Source organism: Panthera pardus, unplaced genomic scaffold, assembly GCF_024362965.1.
Source record: "Panthera pardus isolate Hobbes unplaced genomic scaffold, ASM2436296v1 HiC_scaffold_21, whole genome shotgun sequence".
NCBI classification, from domain to species: Eukaryota; Metazoa; Chordata; class Mammalia; order Carnivora; family Felidae; genus Panthera; species Panthera pardus.
The window spans coordinates 33,872,812-33,890,902 of NW_026526777.1; the positions used below are offsets into that span (position 1 = coordinate 33,872,812).

General features: G+C 41.3%; 1 protein-coding gene across 6 annotated transcripts in view; it reads left to right on the top strand.

Moving 5' to 3' along the window:
- The window catches only part of CR2 (complement C3d receptor 2), a 34,308-nt gene that overhangs the window by 3,258 nt on the left and 12,959 nt on the right, over positions 1-18,091 (top strand). For 2 of the 6 annotated variants that reach the window (XM_019429856.2, XM_019429874.2), the window contains exons 2-19: positions 4,360-4,539; positions 5,852-5,951; positions 6,369-6,454; positions 7,025-7,423; positions 8,424-8,600; positions 8,682-8,784; positions 9,437-9,522; positions 10,707-11,096; positions 12,463-12,651; positions 12,736-12,835; positions 13,089-13,171; positions 13,677-14,087; positions 14,665-14,841; positions 14,921-15,011; positions 15,308-15,384; positions 16,427-16,834; positions 17,430-17,606; positions 17,681-17,768. In XM_019429856.2, coding sequence (XP_019285401.2) covers positions 4,360-4,539; positions 5,852-5,951; positions 6,369-6,454; positions 7,025-7,423; positions 8,424-8,600; positions 8,682-8,784; positions 9,437-9,522; positions 10,707-11,096; positions 12,463-12,651; positions 12,736-12,835; positions 13,089-13,171; positions 13,677-14,087; positions 14,665-14,841; positions 14,921-15,011; positions 15,308-15,384; positions 16,427-16,834; positions 17,430-17,606; positions 17,681-17,768 — 3,322 coding nt within the window. Of the gene's footprint in view, positions 1-4,359; positions 4,540-5,851; positions 5,952-6,368; positions 6,455-7,024; positions 7,424-8,423; positions 8,601-8,681; positions 8,785-9,436; positions 9,523-10,706; positions 11,097-12,462; positions 12,652-12,735; positions 12,836-13,088; positions 13,172-13,676; positions 14,088-14,664; positions 14,842-14,920; positions 15,012-15,307; positions 15,385-16,426; positions 16,835-17,429; positions 17,607-17,680; positions 17,769-18,091 lie in introns of those variants that run through there. The other 4 variants (XM_019429848.2, XM_019429880.2, XM_019429887.2 and 1 more) reach the window with 4 other exon arrangements.

An 18,091-nucleotide genomic window follows, 5' to 3' on the forward strand; every position in this document is an offset into this window, starting at 1 on the left:
TTTCCCCTTTTGTCTGTTTGCATAAACCGATTCTAATGTCCTGCTCTTAAATTTCACTCTTGCCTAGACTGACCACTTCATTTCATCCTACACTAAGAAAACAAAATCATTAAATAGGAATTCCCTTATTTGCCAATCATCTATCTCCATCTGAGCTCAGATTCTTTCCCCTGCTTAAAACCTGCCAAGGGCTTCCAATCACATTAGAACAAATCCATGCTCTTTAACCTTGACCGTAGATCTGTCTGTCTCTGAAATCCTCTGTTCTCCTCCCTCACTCCCTCTGTTCCAGCCACACTGGCCCTCGTTTCGTTCCTTGAACACAGTCACGTTTGTTTAGCTTTGGCACTAGGGGCTCCCTCCGTTGAAATGCTCATCCTGCATATCATCCCTTGCCTGTCTCTTCGACATTCAGGTCTCTGCTCCACTGTCACCCTTCTCTGACTCTCATCGGAAGTAGTCTGTACCCCAGGTCACGCTCTATCACACAACCGTGTTCTGTTTTCCACAGAGCACCTATCTCTCATCCTATGAAAGCTTCTTATTTATTTTTTCACTGGCTTGTCTGTTCTCTCGTTGAAATACAAGTTCCATGAAAACAAGGTCTTTATCTGTCTTACTGCCTGATGAATCCCTCACACTAGCACATAACAAGGAGTTTAGTAAGAATGTTCTTTTTCCTCCTGTAACAATGGAAAAAGTATCCTTTCTCTTGACTGGAGTCCACTCCTCCTTCAGAATTACGGTGTGCAAGGACTTGACTTCTGCGTATACCCCATCTCGTATCACCTATTTGTATCTCCCTGTTGGATCATCCCCACCAGCAGTTAAATATGCTGGGACGTTCTTGATTGAGGTCGTCAGGAGACTTCTCACGGCCTAGTGAAACTCCATTTTCCCAGCCCTCTTCTCATCCTTCTCACCAAAACTTCTCATGGACTACTTGCACACTTCTCTTTATCTCCTTCACCCACTCCAGACAGGCTCCTTCTCCCACATTCTCCCGAAGCTACTCTCTCTAAGGTTACCACTGACCTTCATGCTGATGCATCCAATGGCCATTTTTTCTATCCTTCTCTGTCTCAGTCTTTCAGCAAAAGCTGACTCTTTCTTCTCTCTTGGAACAGTTTTCATTCTCCTCTTCCAAAACAGGGCACTCTTATCAAGTTTTTTTTTTCTGTACCTCTCTGGTTGCTCTGGGTCTGTTTGCCCTATCTCTAAATATTATAGGGTTTGGGGGCTCAGCCCTGAGCCTCCTGTTTTTCTCCATTCCTTTTTCCTAAGAGATCTCATCCAGTCTCATGGCTTTAAATGCTATTTATATGTTGATGGCTCATTTACTATCTGTAGTCTTGAACTCTCTCCTGAGTGGAAAGTTTGTACAGCCGACTTCCCTCCTGCGTCTCCATATGGGTTCCCAGTAAGTGTGTTAAATATACCAAGACTAACATAAAACCAACCACACACACTCCACAACACACACACACTGGTGCTTTCCCATCTTAGTTCATGGTCTTACCATCAACCGAGTAGCTCAAGTCACTACCAGTAGCCTAGAAGACATTACTGAATCCTGCCATTTCCTTACCCCCACATCTAATGCAACAAGAAGTTTTTGTTCTAAATTCTACTTGTAAAATATATTCCAAACTTATCCTCACTTGCCAGGATATTCTTTTTAAAAGGTAAATCGGGTCATGTGACTCTCCTGCTTGTACTCTCTGGTAGCTTCCACTTAGAGCATCTAGACTTCTTACTGAAGCCTAATATGAACCCACCCCCCAACCCCCCACCGCTGAACTTTCTAACTTGATCTCCTACCACTCTGTTGTGATCACTACATTAGAGCCACACTTGCCTTCCGTCTATCCCTAAAGTATAACAAATCCATCCCTGCTCTTAGACCTCTGCCTAAAATGCTTTTACTCCATGCTTTACCTGACTGGCTCCTTCTCCGGTCACAACCCAAATGCCTCCTCTTCAAAGGCCTTCCTAAACCATCATAAGCTGATGGTCGAATTCCTCTCCGTCCCCTCCTCCTTCTGGCACGTTACATTGTGACACATCGCCCCATTTATTTCCTTTACATACCGTTTATTTACTGGTAGTACCTGTCTGTCTGTCTCCCTCTATTGGAGTATGAGTTCGGTGAGCGTGGGAACCTTGTTTCTAATGTTCACTAGAGTGTCTCCTGTGTTTGGGACAGTACCTTGGTTAATATGCATAACTGCCATTCAAAAATGATCAGGGGCGCCTGAGTGGCTCAGTCAGTTAAGTGTCTAACTCTTGGTTTTGACTCAGAACATGATCTCACACTTCGTGAGTTCGAACCCCACATTAGGCCCCAGGCTGTCAGCATGGCTTCTCTCTCTCTCTCTCTGTCCCTCCCCAGCATGTACACAGCTGTGCGTGGTCTCTCGCTCAAAATAAAAAAGAAAACATTTAAAAAAAGGAAGAACAAAAACAAAAATGACTAGTCAGGAAACCCATTGTTAAAGCATTTGGTTATAATAATTCTCGTTCTCAATAATAATTTTTCCTATCTGCCTTCTGACCTAATTTTCCCTTTTATTTTTATTATCTTATATATGTGTTCTTCATTCATTTCGAATGGATTTCTAAGCAATTCTAGGTAAAGCCCCTTGAACCCAAGCAAAGAGTTAAATGTATCCCTGCTCTCCAGGAACTGCTTGGCCTCTTTAGTTTTCAACACCTTTTGAAGAATGCATATGTCGGTGTCTTAACCACTATCCTCTGTTTTAGATCCAGTCGCGATCTACTCTGATTTTTTTTCCTCCTGATAATAGAAAGATGTAAAGAGGGTACAGTGACCCTGAAGAAAAGTCTTCTTACTTAATGGCTCAGGGACTAACCTTTTTTTTCTGAGATGGCAGAGACCATGATTGATGGAAATTCTTTCTGTGACCTAGATTTTTGGCAATTCGTTACAAATAACTCTTGTCCCCCAAAAGAGACAGGGTCCTCGAGTCTTCTTATCGGGGATAAGGTTTTATCATTATTTCCCATCCAGAAAGTATGACCCTTCTCTCCTTTCACCCCAGAAGATCATGTTATAAAGTGTTCTGCTCTTGCTGCTTTTAGGTCTCAGTTCCATCTCAGGCCATGTCATTGCTACTGATTATTACAACTTTAAATTGGCTTTCCGGTTTGTAGAGCATTATTTGGTATTGCCCCTATTCACATTATGTATTTAGAGATTAAATCACTTGCTGAGGATGACTTGGTACAAGAAATACCAGGATCGTGAAGATGGTGCTCGTTGAGGTCAAACCTTTACTTTCCCTACAGAGTCTTGCTGTTTTGCACAGGTATGCAATTGGAGCTATTTGTGGGGGTTAATGAAGAAAAACAAAGGAGTTGAGAGAACTAGAAGAAGACCTACAAGTGATCTGGGTCCTGACAGTGATGGCTGTTCTTAGACCCTGTCTATGACTTCTCCAACAGAAGTGCCTGGCTACTGAAAGGCCGAGTCTGGCTACAACCTTGGGAGCTCTACGTTTGCCTTTGTGTCATTTCGTTCATGTTTGTTCTTGGACTTTCACCTGTACCTGTGTCAAACTTCTTTGAAAAAGAAAGATTTATAAATGTGATATTCAGATATTCTGCCATTCTGGCATCGAAACTTGAGCTCTCTTTCATGCCTAGAAAAATGACTTTTCCAGGTACATCCTCAAGTATATAGGTGTTACAGTTTCTCACCCATCACCTATGATGATATTTGTTTCATTAAGCATCATCATCATCATACTATTTTAAATCACAGGGAACTATTTCAAAATGACTAGTTCCTTTTATCTAGTACCCATCAGAATTATATACTGTGGTCTCTTAAGAGGCCTATTACACTATTAGGTTAATGGAATAAAGTAATGAAGAATTAATAAATGTATTTTCGTCTTGCTAAGACCTAAAGGTTTAATGGTTAACAGAGTAATGTTAATTCATTAAAGTAATTTTAGAAGATCATACATGTGCTGAGCTTACAAGGTCTCTGATGCACTTTTGTTCCCTGTGCTATCCCAGAAAAGCTTTGATTTATAAGGCTTAGTTTTTTTAATGAGTCTTTAAGGAGATGAAACAACTCCAAGGTCCTTATGGGATTTTGTAAAAATTTATTTTCTCGAGCTCTTCCTCTTAGTCCATTCTAAAAAGTCTTTGAACTTCTGAGCTTATATCTCTGTATATTCACCCATATGTTCTTTGTCCCAGAAAATGTTGCCCTATTTTAGGATTACTTTCTAAAGATCAAAATTGTCAGGATGATCGGTGACAAAAAAGCAGCAGAGTAGCAGTGTTAGCCTTTCCTAGTTTTGATATTCCTGTGGTCTTTGTCTCTAGGTCAGTGTAAGTTCCTGCCAAGGTATCATTTTGCTAAGCCTAAAATTCAGAGTGATCAGTCTGAGTTTGCTGTTGGGACATCTTGGGAATATGAATGCCTTCCTGGGTATATCAAGATGTCATTCTTTATCACCTGCCTAAAAACCTCCAAGTGGTCAGATCCTCAGCGATTGTGTCAACGTGAGTAATCTGTAATAGAAGCATCTTTGGGTCTATCTGTACCTCTGTGAGATAGCCTGTTATTTTCAAGGTGAAAGACCAGAAAATTACTAAATGATTTCAAATGAAGGGTGCTCCTGGGTTCTCCGTGTTTCTTTTACTCCCAAGAATAATATTGGGTATTGGGGTTAAATCATCACAGCTGGCCAGCCCTGTTTATCCTGTAATCTCCACAGCTTTGTTCTACAGTCTCTATACTGTGTTAAATGAGCTTAAGAGTTAGTATACAAGGAACACTTGTGTGTCAACTCATTCTTGTCCCATTCAATTCAAGAAATATTTTTTAGTAACCATTAGGTGTGAAGCATTAGGCTAGATGATGGGGCTGGGAATACACATAAAAATTAGCTAGTCTTTGCCTTTGAGGAGCTCCTATACTAGCTGTAAAGACTGACTTTTAAATAAATGCTGTACTATGATGTTATTTATGTATAGGTATAAAGCTCTGTAGGGAAGTAAATAATACTGTCTTGGAGAATTAGGCAAATGTAGGCATTATAGGCAGAGGAAATAGCATATTCGAAAGCATAGAGCTATAAAAGAACAGGACATCTTTGGAAAATAGAAAAATTCAATGCGGCTGGAGTATAAGGTACATAGTGGGGAATAATAGTTAAATTAAGTGCATTGAAGCTTAATTTTGATGGGCCATGCATTTGTTCCCCAATAAACAGTGGTAAGTCATTGTAAGTTTTTCAGTGTGGGGAGGGGCATGGCCATATTTGTGCTTCCGAAAGATAGTGTGTGCTGTGCTATAGAAGATGTTTGAAACCAATGGAGACCAAAGATAGAAAGGTAAATTTTGGTACTCAATGATCCAATGAGAGATTACAGCAATGACTACATAGTTGGTTTGGAGAGAGATTTCTGGAATCCAGTCGCTAAAATTTGGTAACCAATTGAGTGAAGAGCAGTAGGTGGAGGATGAGTTACAGAAAGGAAATGATGTCTGTGAGGTTTTTTAAGCCACAGACTTGGTAGATGATGCCATCAACTGACAGGATATAAAAAAGGGGAAATACAGATTATAAATTATGGTTGACCACAAATAATGTTTGCATCCATGCTCAGAAATAGAGAGTGCATGTTTCAAACAGATAGTGTCCTGAAGTTGACTGACCCTTTGGAGGATAGAAGTTTTGTAGATATCAAAACTGTCTTTGAATTAATTTAAGTAGGCTAGTTGGCAAGTCCAGTCAGGTTGGTATCTAATATGAAACACAGAACATCCCCCAAATCCCAGTCCCAAATTTTGTTTTGTTTTCCATTATAGGTAAATCATGTGGGAGTCCTGGAGAACTCCTCCATGGCTCTGTCCTCATACCCACGGGTGTCCTGTTTGGGTCAACAATTACATATTCTTGTGATAAAGGGTGAGTTGGCAGGAGACATCTCCAGAATACATGGGTATTAGAACAGTGGTTTCAACCATAAACCATCAGTTTTCCAAAAGAGATCCAAGTAATTGCCACTTACCCTTAAACATAGATAAGCAAAAAGAGAATTACCACCCTGATCTGCTCCAGAGACAACACTTCTAGAATACCCACTAGAAGAGAAAGAAATTTGGGCTACTCTTCTTCTAATTTTACATCTCCAGCATTACTGACCAGGAGCCAAATGTCATTTGGCTTCGGATTGTTGAATTTTTTGTATGAGTCCTTAGTTTATCACCATTACTTGTCTTCCATGATGATCTATTCTTTGCCATTATTTCAGTAGAGGAAGAACTAAGCTTTCCTAAAATGTACATCTAGCTGGGAGATGATCACTCATCTGTTTGTCTTTAGATATCGACTCATTGGTGATTCATCTGCTACATGTATTATCTCAGACAATATTGTAACCTGGGATAAGGACATGCCTTTTTGTGAATGTGAGTAAAATGATCCCTTTGTCATACCCTTTGCAATTCCTCTTGTCCCCTTCTAGAGGGAAATTGGGCATCTACACATCAAAACAAGTACCCAGGAGAGTTACACTTGGTTTGGGTAGCTCTGGGTACAGAGCTGTGGTTTATCTTCTTCCATGTCTCCCAGTCTCACCACACTTTCCTTTGATTACTGTTCTTACAGGATAAGTTATTTCATAGTGAATAAGTGCTTGAATCTAAAATACACTATGAGATTACACACTGCCATCTTTATTCTATGCAGAATGTCGGCCATCCTAGGTGTTTCCCAGAATAGTTTATCTGTACTTTGCAGAAGGGGCGACTGGTGACCAGATCATAGTTTTTTTTTAAGTTTTCTTCAGGCCAGTTCCATGAATCTTCCTACCTTGCTACTTCCTATTTAGAACCATCTTTGAGATGAGGATGTAGAGTTTCAACAATCTGGGTTAATTGTTGGCTGAATTGAAGTGTGGTTTGCAAGAGTGAAGACAAGATTCCAAGAAGGTATAACATTTAAATGCCTTCTCTTTTTTCCCACCTACCCCCCAAAAGCTATTCCTTGTGCACCACCCCCAGCCATCTCCAATGGGGATTTTTACAGCAGCAGTAGAGAGAACTTTTACTATGGAATGGTGGTGACTTATAAGTGCCACGTTGGAAAGAATGGAAAAAAGTTGTTTGACCTCGTGGGTGAGAAGTCCATATATTGTACCAGCAAAGACAATCGAGTTGGCATCTGGAGTGGCCCTCCCCCTCAGTGTATTACTTTAGTCAATTGCCCAATTCCAGAAGTCGAAAACGGAATTATAGAATCTGGATTTGGACGTTCATTTTATTTAAATGATACTGTGATGTTTAGGTGTAAGCCTGGCTTTACCATGAAAGGCAGCAACATAGTATGGTGCCAAGCAAACAGCAAATGGAATCCTCCACTGCCAAAGTGCTTTAAGGGTGAGTTGGGCTGAAACTCTGGGGATCTAGAAACAAAATGAAACTTTTAGAGAAATAGATACATGGTACCTGGGGAAAAAAGAAGGGGAAAGATAGTATATGTAGTTCGGTATCTTGGTTAAAGAATTTGAAGGTAGACTTTCAAAGCAATATCTAAATGTTGAAGAAGTAGGAAATTTACTATATTCTTGGACAGTACGAGATGTGCATTAGTGCAGAGCAAATTAGAAGACACTCTGAAAAGCGAAGAAACGCAGAGCCAATGATCAGAGATTTTTTTTCCAGGACATAGGTGATTAGATTTTATTTAAATGAGGATAAAATAAACTCTGAATCCTATTGGCCATGCCAATAGAGGAAATTGACTGATGTCAATTTAATCAAATCAAATCAGACTCTGATTTTAATCAAATCATAATTTGATTAAAAATACTGTAGACATTATACATGCTCCTGTTGAAAATGTGGCCTTTATGGAATAAGGCTAGAATTAAGATTGAGTCACTTCCCCATTCTTCCTTTCTCCCCTACTCTTATTAAGAAATGTCTGACTTACTAAAAACATGACAATATTGGGAGCCCCTCCCACAAGGCTCAGGAACTTCATCAACCTGGTTTGGGGACGGCAGGAAGAAAGAGGTAGATTTTGGTAATAAAAATGTATTATAATAGTTAGGTTCCCTTGGCTACAATATTAGTGAGAGAATATCTGAGACCTTTTTAGTTAAATAAAATGGAAAATGATGAGTGGGTGTAATGTTTTCCAGCATAGATCAAGATAGGGAAAGCAGATAGTTTCATGGTTCATCATATCTAAAGAAGTAATGCATGTTAGTTCCACGCCACCTCCACCCCACCCGAAGGAGTCTCTGCCTTCCGCTTAGGAGAGTTGACATGGCCACCTTCATCCCACCCCTACACACCTCAAGTTGGCTTAGGTTGTAGAGGAGAAAGTTCTTATTTCAGGAATAAAAGACCTCTGGTCCTGTTCTTTTCTCAGGGTGTCTACCACCTCCACCTATCAACCATGGTAGTTATAACATCTTGGATAAGGAATTCTTTCCAATTGGACAGGAGGTGTCCTACAGCTGTGACCCTGGCTACACCCTCATTGGAACTAACCCTATTCAGTGCACATCCTTGGGAACCTGGAGCCATACAGCCCCTGAATGTGAAGGTGCCTAAATCTCTATTCCATCTTCAGGAAACTCAATTGTTTCCTACTCTTCATGTGCCAGCCTTGTCTCTTTTTTCCTAGCAAAATCATGTGATGCCATCCCAAACCAACTTCTCAATGGCCGTGTGGTGGTCCCCCCTAATCTCAAGCTTGGGGCAGAGGTTTCGTTTGCTTGTGATAAGGGGTGAGTGTGAGGTGAGAGGGCCTGAATTGAGACGTATAATATAGAGCTAAGCATTGCAAAGAATAATCTGTAAAGATGGTTAGAAATTTTTTGCTCTTTCTGATTTTTTTCTCTTATTTTCTTTACCTTATATGACTCATAATTCCATTGTTAAGCAAATCCTGTTGATTTTCTCCAACTGTATATATTGTGCATAGCCAGAGAGAGCTAGAAATTGTCCTTTAACCATTTGAAAAAGCAAAATTTAGGGTCAGAAATTAAGGCTCCTATTATGGAGAATAATGGGGGTTCACTAAGAGGGGTTCTTTGGAATGATCTTAGGGAACAAGGTCTTTGACGTTTTCTTCACTAAGAACTGAGGTTTTTTCCTTCTAAATGGTAAAGAGAATCTTGACATTTGGATGCCAAAGAGGAAATGGAGAGTACAAAAACAGAATATGATTGTTAGGAATTTTTTTTCCCTCTGTGTTTTTACCTGGTCTGAAGTCATCACACAGCTGAGCTGATTCACAAACTTGGACTTTTTCCTTAAGTCAGAAATGATTTAAAAAATAGAGGCCATTAATAACACGTACTTGAGGGAAGTGATTAATTCCATGCAGCCGAGAACTGATTTGTTCTGGTGATGATTTGCTACCCCTTATTGTTTAAGGTACCGATTAAATGGCCAATCTTCTAGTCAGTGTGTCTCAGAAGGAACGAGAGTACTCTGGAATAATAAGTTTCCTGTCTGTGAACGTGAGTAGAAAACAAAAATCATCAAGTGTGGATCTTACCCCTTGATTCTTGGTGTATTCCTGTGCATTTATCAATCATAACATCTTCTTCATACGTGTGCTTTGAATGTATGGATGCCAGTCTTCTCTATGTTCTAGGAGGCAGACCAAAGCCAAATTTATTTGACTACCTATTGTATTAGGTATTCTATATGTATAAAGACAAATGCTTTGAAAGTTCCCCCTGTTGAAACTGAGTAGCACCGATGTGTTGAAATGGGTTGGCTATGTCTTCTCTTGCCAGTTCCTCTACTGATGAGCAACTCTTGGGAGCTAAATGGAAATCAGCCATAAGTTGTGGGAATTGGCCATTTTCCCTTCATTCTGAGGCTCATTCAGGAAAGGTGTGCATATATCAACACAGCTGTAAACCATCAATATCCTTCTTGTGCATTAGGACAACTAAATAAAGGATGTGAGGTCATTCAAAACCTCTGATCACTTTCTGTGGCTTTTTTAAAGGCGTCCAGCATCAAAGGATGACAAATGATCTGTGGTGAGGCCGTAGTATCTTCACTAGCAAAACAGAATGTGTTCTCACCACTTGTGGCCCCAGTTGTGTGTTTGAAACAGACATTGAATTATTAGTATGTTCCAGGTATTGTGCTTGCCATTTTTAGGTACTCTTAGCTCACTGGATGCTTCTTGTAACCTTATGAAGTAGCTTGAATTCTACTATAGACTAAGAAATTGAGGGTTAGAGAGGTTAAGACTTGCCTAAGGTCACACAGCTATTGATGACAGTGGGGGTTTGAAACCAGGTCTGTTGAGCCCAAATTTCATTAGTGCATGGTGCCTCCCCACATGTGATTAACATGTGACTAAGATTATTTTCGTGTGCCGTTTGCCTTTTATTTCACTACTAAGATTGATGAGATCCACAACTATTCAATAAATTCTGTTTCATTGTTACTGTTTGGTCGGGATGGTATTTATAGACCAGTTGATTTGTTTGCTGCAGATTGGGAGAAAGGTAAGAATTTACGAGGTTGGGGATAAGCACAGACTATGAGTAAGAAACAAATTACACAAATACCTGTTTCTGAAAAAAAAATGACATGACCTGTATTTGGACGTTTTATCTAACTTTAGATCTTTTCGTTGTCAGGATCAGTATGACCATATCTTTCCTTGTCTACTTTTCAGGAATTTCTTGTGACCCTCCTCCTCCTATCAAAAATGGTTGGAGTAGTTATTCTTCTGGTCCCATACCTCTTAACACTGTGATACGGTACACTTGTTCTGGTAACTTCCGCCTCATTGGAGAAAGAGTCATTTTTTGTATAAGTAAAGACCAAGTGAAGGCCATCTGGGATAAAGGTGCTCCTGTATGTGAATATTATAATAAAAATTCTTTTTGCTCCGAGCCCATAGTACCAGGGGGATACAGAGATAAAACATCTAGACCACCATACAGACATGGTGATTCCGTGACATTTACCTGTAATACCAACTTCACCATGAAAGGCAACAAATCTGTTTGGTGCCAGGCAAATAGAACCTGGGGGCCAACACCACTACCCATCTGTGAGAGTGGTAAGTAAAAACCCAACACAATGCTAAGTGGGGAGGCTGGAGCCTTGCATTTCTGTGCAGATCAAGTTTTTATTCTGAAGGAAGAACAGTATGGATATGTGAATGGTGAGGGCGGAAGGAAGGGAAGAGGGTGAAAATTAGGGTTTCTGGCTTGTCCTTAGTTCTGGAGGGATATAAGTGTTCATTCAACAACCATCCACAGAGCAAAGAATAAGGAGGAGATGTAACTGTGAACGTACCTAATAACTGAATGGAATAGATCTCACAAGAATGGGGGCCAATGTTGGTTGGGATGTGGGAATTAGATGGTTTTAAACTGCGTATCTGGGTTACTGTTAAATTGAGAAGAAATGTGGGATCTAATAGCAAGATGTACGCAATGGATTTAAAACGCATCTTTGAATAGCTGTTGGGATAGTCTGGCAGAAATGATGCCCCTTTTATCTATGGTCTTTGTGGATTTTTTCTGGAGTGATCCACTATTATCCAAGTCACCTACTAAGTCATCGCATTTCAAATCAAATCCCTTTGAAAACAGGGACCACTGTAAGTTCTTAATTTTCTTTTCATTTGGTTTGGTTTATGTCACTGCCAAAACCCAAAGCTGAATTTCAGTTCTACAATTAAACAGACTGGCAATACTTGGCAAAAACTATACCATCAAAATTAGCTATTTTCTTAATAAAGAACACTATTGACCAACTCTAAATCAGTTGAGTTGAACACACTGTTGACTCATTAGAAAAATATGGGTCTATCTATGCATAGGTAAGTATGTAATCTTGGAGGTAGGGAAGATCTTAAGATAGTCACAAAATGGGGTGACCATGGAAAACAATGAGGCCTTTAGAAAGATTTAGATAGATCTATACATATAGACAGATTATGAGGCAAAGAAAAGGCATAGAGTAATACGTATTAAGTATTACACATACTGTGTAATTAAACAGGTACACATACCTGTGTGTAGATATGTATCATATATAGGATCCCCAAAATCTATGTTACTAATGTCTTTGAGGATCCCCCCGTAAATGATAACATGCTACTCTTGGAGCAGAGAACAGGCTAAGGGTAGGAGGACAGTATGGGTGTAAAGGAACTTCTTTGGGTAACTGAAATTTTTCACAAGGCAAATGTAACACATAAAGTGTAACTAAGAATGAAAACTACAGTACCATTTGTGGTATAAAATGCATACACTTAAACCACACCTGCCTGATCTTGAAAAGACTGAGTTGAAAATTAGTGATGACTGTTTACCGTCCACCCCATGTCTTCTGTCTGGATCTCTGTTCTAAGTCAAAGTCTAGGTTGTGAAGGATGTATCATCTGACAGCCTTTTTCCTAACGTGTGCATGTAAAGATTTCCCGCAGGAGTGTCCATCGCTTCCCAAGATCCCCAATGGACATCACACAGGGGAGAGTGTTGGCTCCTTTGCCCCAGGATTGTCTGTGACTTACAGCTGTGAACCTGGTTACTTGCTCGTTGGAGAAAAGACCATCAGGTGTCTGTCTTCAGGAAAGTGGAGCGCTGCTCTTCCCACGTGTAAAGGTACCTAAATTTGCAACCAGTTTTAAGAATTTGGGCTATTCTGTGATTTGCCAGGCTTCGCTCACCTTTGGCTTGTTTCCTTAGAGGCACAGTGTGAACCTCCAGGACCGTTTCTCAATGGAGAGATAGAGGGCCCTCCCAGTCTTCGGGTTGGTGTAACTGTGAACTTTTACTGTAATGAAGGGTGAGTGTCGGCAGGGCCTGGGAGATTTAATTCATTTGGCTTATGTGTGCACGGTAGGACCCGTGACACCTGCACAAGGCTCCTCCATGAGGATGCAGGGACAGCCTGGTGTGAGTGAGGCTGTGAGAGAGAATGCTTATAAAAGGAGTTGGTACGTGTCAACTAAGTGCATTTGTCTTGGGTTTTAAGCGGGGGCGGTTGCCCTGTAACGCCAACTGCTTAATAGTCCTGAACGTCTGCCTTCCATCTCCAGGTATTGGTTACAAGGCCAACCTTCTAGTCGGTGTGTAATTGCTGGACAGCGTGCTTCTTGGACCAGAATGCCAGTGTGCAAAGGTATGTTAGGAAACTGGTTTGCAGCTAGTTCTCTGGTCCTTGACCAGAACACCTCATTCTCAGCTTAACTAAAAGTTTTTGGTTCAGTCATTACTATACAGAATCTCATAGAGCAAAGATCTCACGTAGACCTCTCGAAGGGATAGGTTCTTCACTGAAGCATCCTTCAGCCACTTCTTTATTCCCTGCTTCCTCAAGTAAAACGGGGTTCCTAGGCTTTTCTTTGTCTGGAAACTATGGAGACTTGCCAGCCAGGCCAGGCATGTAAAGGAGATTGTATATTTAGTAGAAGAAATCAAAGGATCATGCTAATAGATATAGTCAAGAATAAAGTTCCGAATCATACTTTTAAAATTATACTGCTGTAGGTGTCCTGATTGATACATTACAGATTCAAGTATCACTGTCCCTGAACCTTGGATGGGACCACGGTTTCAAGCAACATCTGAGGCGTTCTTTGTTTGCTGTACAGCTGCAATCTTGTCATTATTTCTGATTTCTCTAGAAATTCTTTGTGGGCCACCACCTTCTATTCTCAATGGAAGACATACAGGCAACCCTTCAGGGAACATCCCATATGGAAGCATGGTCACTTATGCTTGTGACCCAGACCCAGAGAAAGGAGTGAGCTTCATCCTTACTGGGAAGAAAACCATCCATTGTACCGCCAATAGTCAGAAGACTGGAGGAGTCTGGAGTGGCCCTGCCCCACGCTGTGAACTTTCTAGTTCTGCCATTCAGTGTCCACCTCCCCAGATCCCAAGAGGCCGAATATTATCTGGATGGAAAGAGCAATATTCCTATAATGACACCGTGGTATTTGCTTGCACATTTGGCTTCACCATGAAGGGCAGCAAGGTGACCCGATGTAATGGCCAAGGTGCATGGGAGCCATCGGTACCTGTCTGTGAAAAGGGTGGGTGTTCCAATACTCAGAAAAGTGCTACTAATTAATCTTTTTGAAGAGTTAGAAGACGGGGTTATAGATTTAAGCAGGGCCTTTTCCAGGTTCTAGTCCCCTCGATTCTACTAAATATAGTGAATATAAATTATATAGGTTTTCTTAACATCATCACCCCACCATTGTTTCATTTTGTGGAAGCATCCTTGGGAGAAAAAACACTGAGGATCACTAAGTTGCCCACTTCTCTAGGGGAAAAAAAATGCTTGTTTGTCTCAGTATTGATTTTTTTTTTTAAGAGAAGTCAACAAATCCTCTACCCCATGGATATATCCCATGAAACACATATGAGATCGTTCCTTGAGAAACAAAGAGACAGGAGGGGAGTTGGAGCACCAAATGGAAACTGAACTAAATGCAGAAAAGAAAAAAGATGGAGAACCACTGATTTAAAATTACCCCAAACTGGACTGCACAGATTACTTCTATCCCATATAACTGCCACCAGAGCGGATTGTAGATATTCATGATAATTTCTTTGGCTGTTTCTTTCAGTTGTTTATATAAGAAAATTTTTCTTCTTTTCCTTTAGAGTGCCAAGCCCCTCCTAAAATCCTCAATGGGCAAAAGGAAGATGGACACATGGTCCGCTTTGAGCCAGGAACATCCATAAAGTACAGCTGTGACCCTGGCTATGTGCTAGTGGGAGAAAAATCCATACATTGTACCTCTGACGGGGTGTGGACACCCACCGCCCCCGAATGCAAAGGTGCCAGGCTTTGAATGCAGATGTTTTGTGGTTTTGAGATTGCCTTGAGTTGATTTCTCATCCCGCTCTCTTTTCTTAGTGGCAGAGTGTGAACCCATAGAAAAACAAGTCTTTAAGAGACCCCGGGATCAATTTATTAGACCAGATGTTAACTCTTCTTGCGATGAAGGGTGAGTGAGGGCTCTCAGCCTGAACCAAGTCTGGCTTATCAGTGCACACTACAAGCTCTGTTGCAAGCATCTATCTCAAAGACCCTTCCCTGTCACACGTTTGCAGAAGGGTTGATTGTGCCGTTGTTCCATGCCTGGAAGCTCTGTCCATGCAATGGGTGGATGGTGTTGATGCTGGCTACATTTTTGCTCCTGTTGTTTCTTATCCTAAAAGTGGGGAGTCCGCTTTGAGCCAATAGCTCTTGCTTAGCTTAGTGGGCACCGGATGGCAAAATGACATGACTCTTTGTCTCCAGGTACCGGTTAGGTGGGAGTGTTTATCAGTTGTGTCAAGGTGCGATTCCTTGGTTTATGGAGCGTCGTCTTTGTGAAGGTGAGTAGCAAAAATTACGGAGGACCTCAAACAGGGTAAGATGTATGCGTTTCCCGGGAGATTTCCGCTTGAGGCCCTGTTACGGGAATAAGAATATTAGATTCTATTTGACTCACTCTGTCACCGCTTCTAGTTGTGCAGTCTTGCTGTCTTTCTGCTGTCCCCTCTTTCTACTTCAGAGCATGACCAGCAATGTAAACCTATTTAGTTTCTGATTCTCTTTTGTGATTGAGGAGTATAAGAGTAATAAGGACAGTGAGTATATGAGCCACCATCCTTGATAGAGGGAACACTGGAGTTTAGTGGGGAGAAAGGGGAATCGTGTGGGATCTGAACCCAGAGTCTGCTGCTATTGCTTGATTGGACCTTGGGCAATTTATGGAACTTCTCGGAAATCCTAGACTCTTACCTGTGAAGTTAACCTAAGGCTGCAGACTTCCACATTATTAGAATTAAGTGGCACTATTCCTATTTAGTAGCTAAGAAAATTGCCTGTCAAAATAGGTGCTCAATCGACAGTCTTTCTTGCATAACCTATCATATCACATCAGCACAAAGATGATACTCAAAAAAGCTTAATTCTACTCCCCTGTGCCTTTTATTCACCTCTTAGTGATTTTAAAAAAAACAATGATTTAAAAAAATTTTTTAATGTTTATTTTTTGAGAGAGAGACCGAGTGTAAGCTGGGGAGGGGCAGAGAGAGAGGGAGACGCAGAATCCGAAGCAGGCTCCAGACTCCGGGCTGTCCGCACAGAGCCCAACACGGGGGGCTTATTTTCTACTGGACTTTACTGCCTCACAACATGATACTGATGTACATGTTCACTTTAAACAAAGATTTCCGTTACAAAGATCTTTGCTATGATATCTGTTTAAATCACATTTTACACACATAATGAGCTTTGATGTAACTTCTACCATCAAAACTCATCCATATCCTCCAGGAAACCTGATAACAAGAGGTCTGTAACCAGCCTCCCTTCTCTTCTTTTGTGCCTAATACTGGAACAGAATTCTACAGTAAATTCTTCTCTCTCCAGAAATCACCTGCCCGCCACCTCCTGTGATCTACAATGGGAAACACACCAGGAGTTCCTCCGAAAATGTTCCATATGGCACCACAGTCACCTACACATGCAACCCTGGGCCAGAGAGCGGAGTGGAATTCGTCCTCGTTGGAGAGAGCACCATCCGTTGTATAAGCAATGACCAAGAGAGGGGCATCTGGAGTGGCCCTGCCCCTGTCTGTAAACTTTCCCTCCCTGCTGTTCAGTGTCCACCTGCCCACGTGGCAAACGGATACAAGATATCTGGCAAGGAAGCCCCATATTTCTACAATGACAGTGTGAAATTCAAGTGTAATAAGGGATTTACTCTGAAGGGCAGCAGTCAGATTCGCTGCAAAGCCAATAACACCTGGGATCCTGAAATACCAGTCTGTGAAAAAGGTAACGACCCAATGAGGTATTTATTTATTTATTCCTATTATCTCCAGCCCAAAACTGGAGTCACGGAAAAAGGCAAGCATGCACACATTACTATCCCATCTCTTCCATTCTGTGACGGAATGTTCTATGTGGTTTTATATATTCTTCATGTGAATGCCCCCATGGATCTGTGATGTATTCAGGGTAGGTAATGAGAGGACCTTTTTGTGGTTTCCAAGTTTTTAGTTAAATTCCAGTTAGTTAATATACAGTGTAATATTAGTTTCAGATGTAGAACTTGGTGATACAACATCAGCTGCTCATCACAAGTGTCCTCCTTAATCCCTGTCACCTATTTAACCCACCCCCCAACCACCTTCCCTCTGGCAACCATCAGTTTGTTCTCTGTAGCTAAGCATCTGTTTCCCGACCTTTTTAAAGGCGCCTAGTTCCTGCAAAAGAGCAGAAAACATTCAGTAATGAATTAGCACTTCGTGGTCTTTGGCTTGAGTTTCAGATTGTCTGCTGTCGAACGATGTATACTTAATGTTCTCACGTATAAATTCCTTTTTGTTGTTGTTGTTGTTGGTATTTATGTGGGGAGTTTTCTCTTCAGGCTGCCAGCCACCTTTTGGGCTCCAGCATGGTCGGCATACAGGTGGAAATAGGGTCCTTTTTGTCTCTGGGATGACTGTAGACTACACCTGTGACCCTGGCTACTTGCTGGTGGGAAACAAATCCATTCACTGTATGCCTTCGGGAAATTGGAGTCCTTCTGCCCCTCGGTGTGAAGGTACTTTCAGTTCCAGAGTTGTCTTTCTCTGTGACATCAGGCATGTATAAGTAACTCAAACTTTGCTCGTCCAGAAGCACCGTGTCAACCTGTGAGAGAAGATCTTCGAGAGCCTCCTGTTCACTCACACGTAGTACTGGTTAATACGTCCTGTCAAGAGGGGTGAGTAGAAGAGGGTCCACTCTTGGGAAGGGTCTCCACGAGTTTTATGCATTAATCCTATCCTCAACCTGTCTTGGTGACTCCATTTAGAAGTCCCTCATTGTCGCACTCACAGGGAACGTGAGGTTCTAAAGGTCTAACATCTAGGACTTTTCAGTCCTTTCTTGACATGGAAATAACCATGCTGTGAAAACTCTGTTTAAAGTAGCTTTTGTGCTTGGAGGGCCGAGAGTTTTAGCTCCTGTCCCCCCAAAGTTCTTATTTAGAAATGCCCCTGCATCTGTGATTTGAGGAAGAGAGACGGCAGAGATGTGCTATCAGGA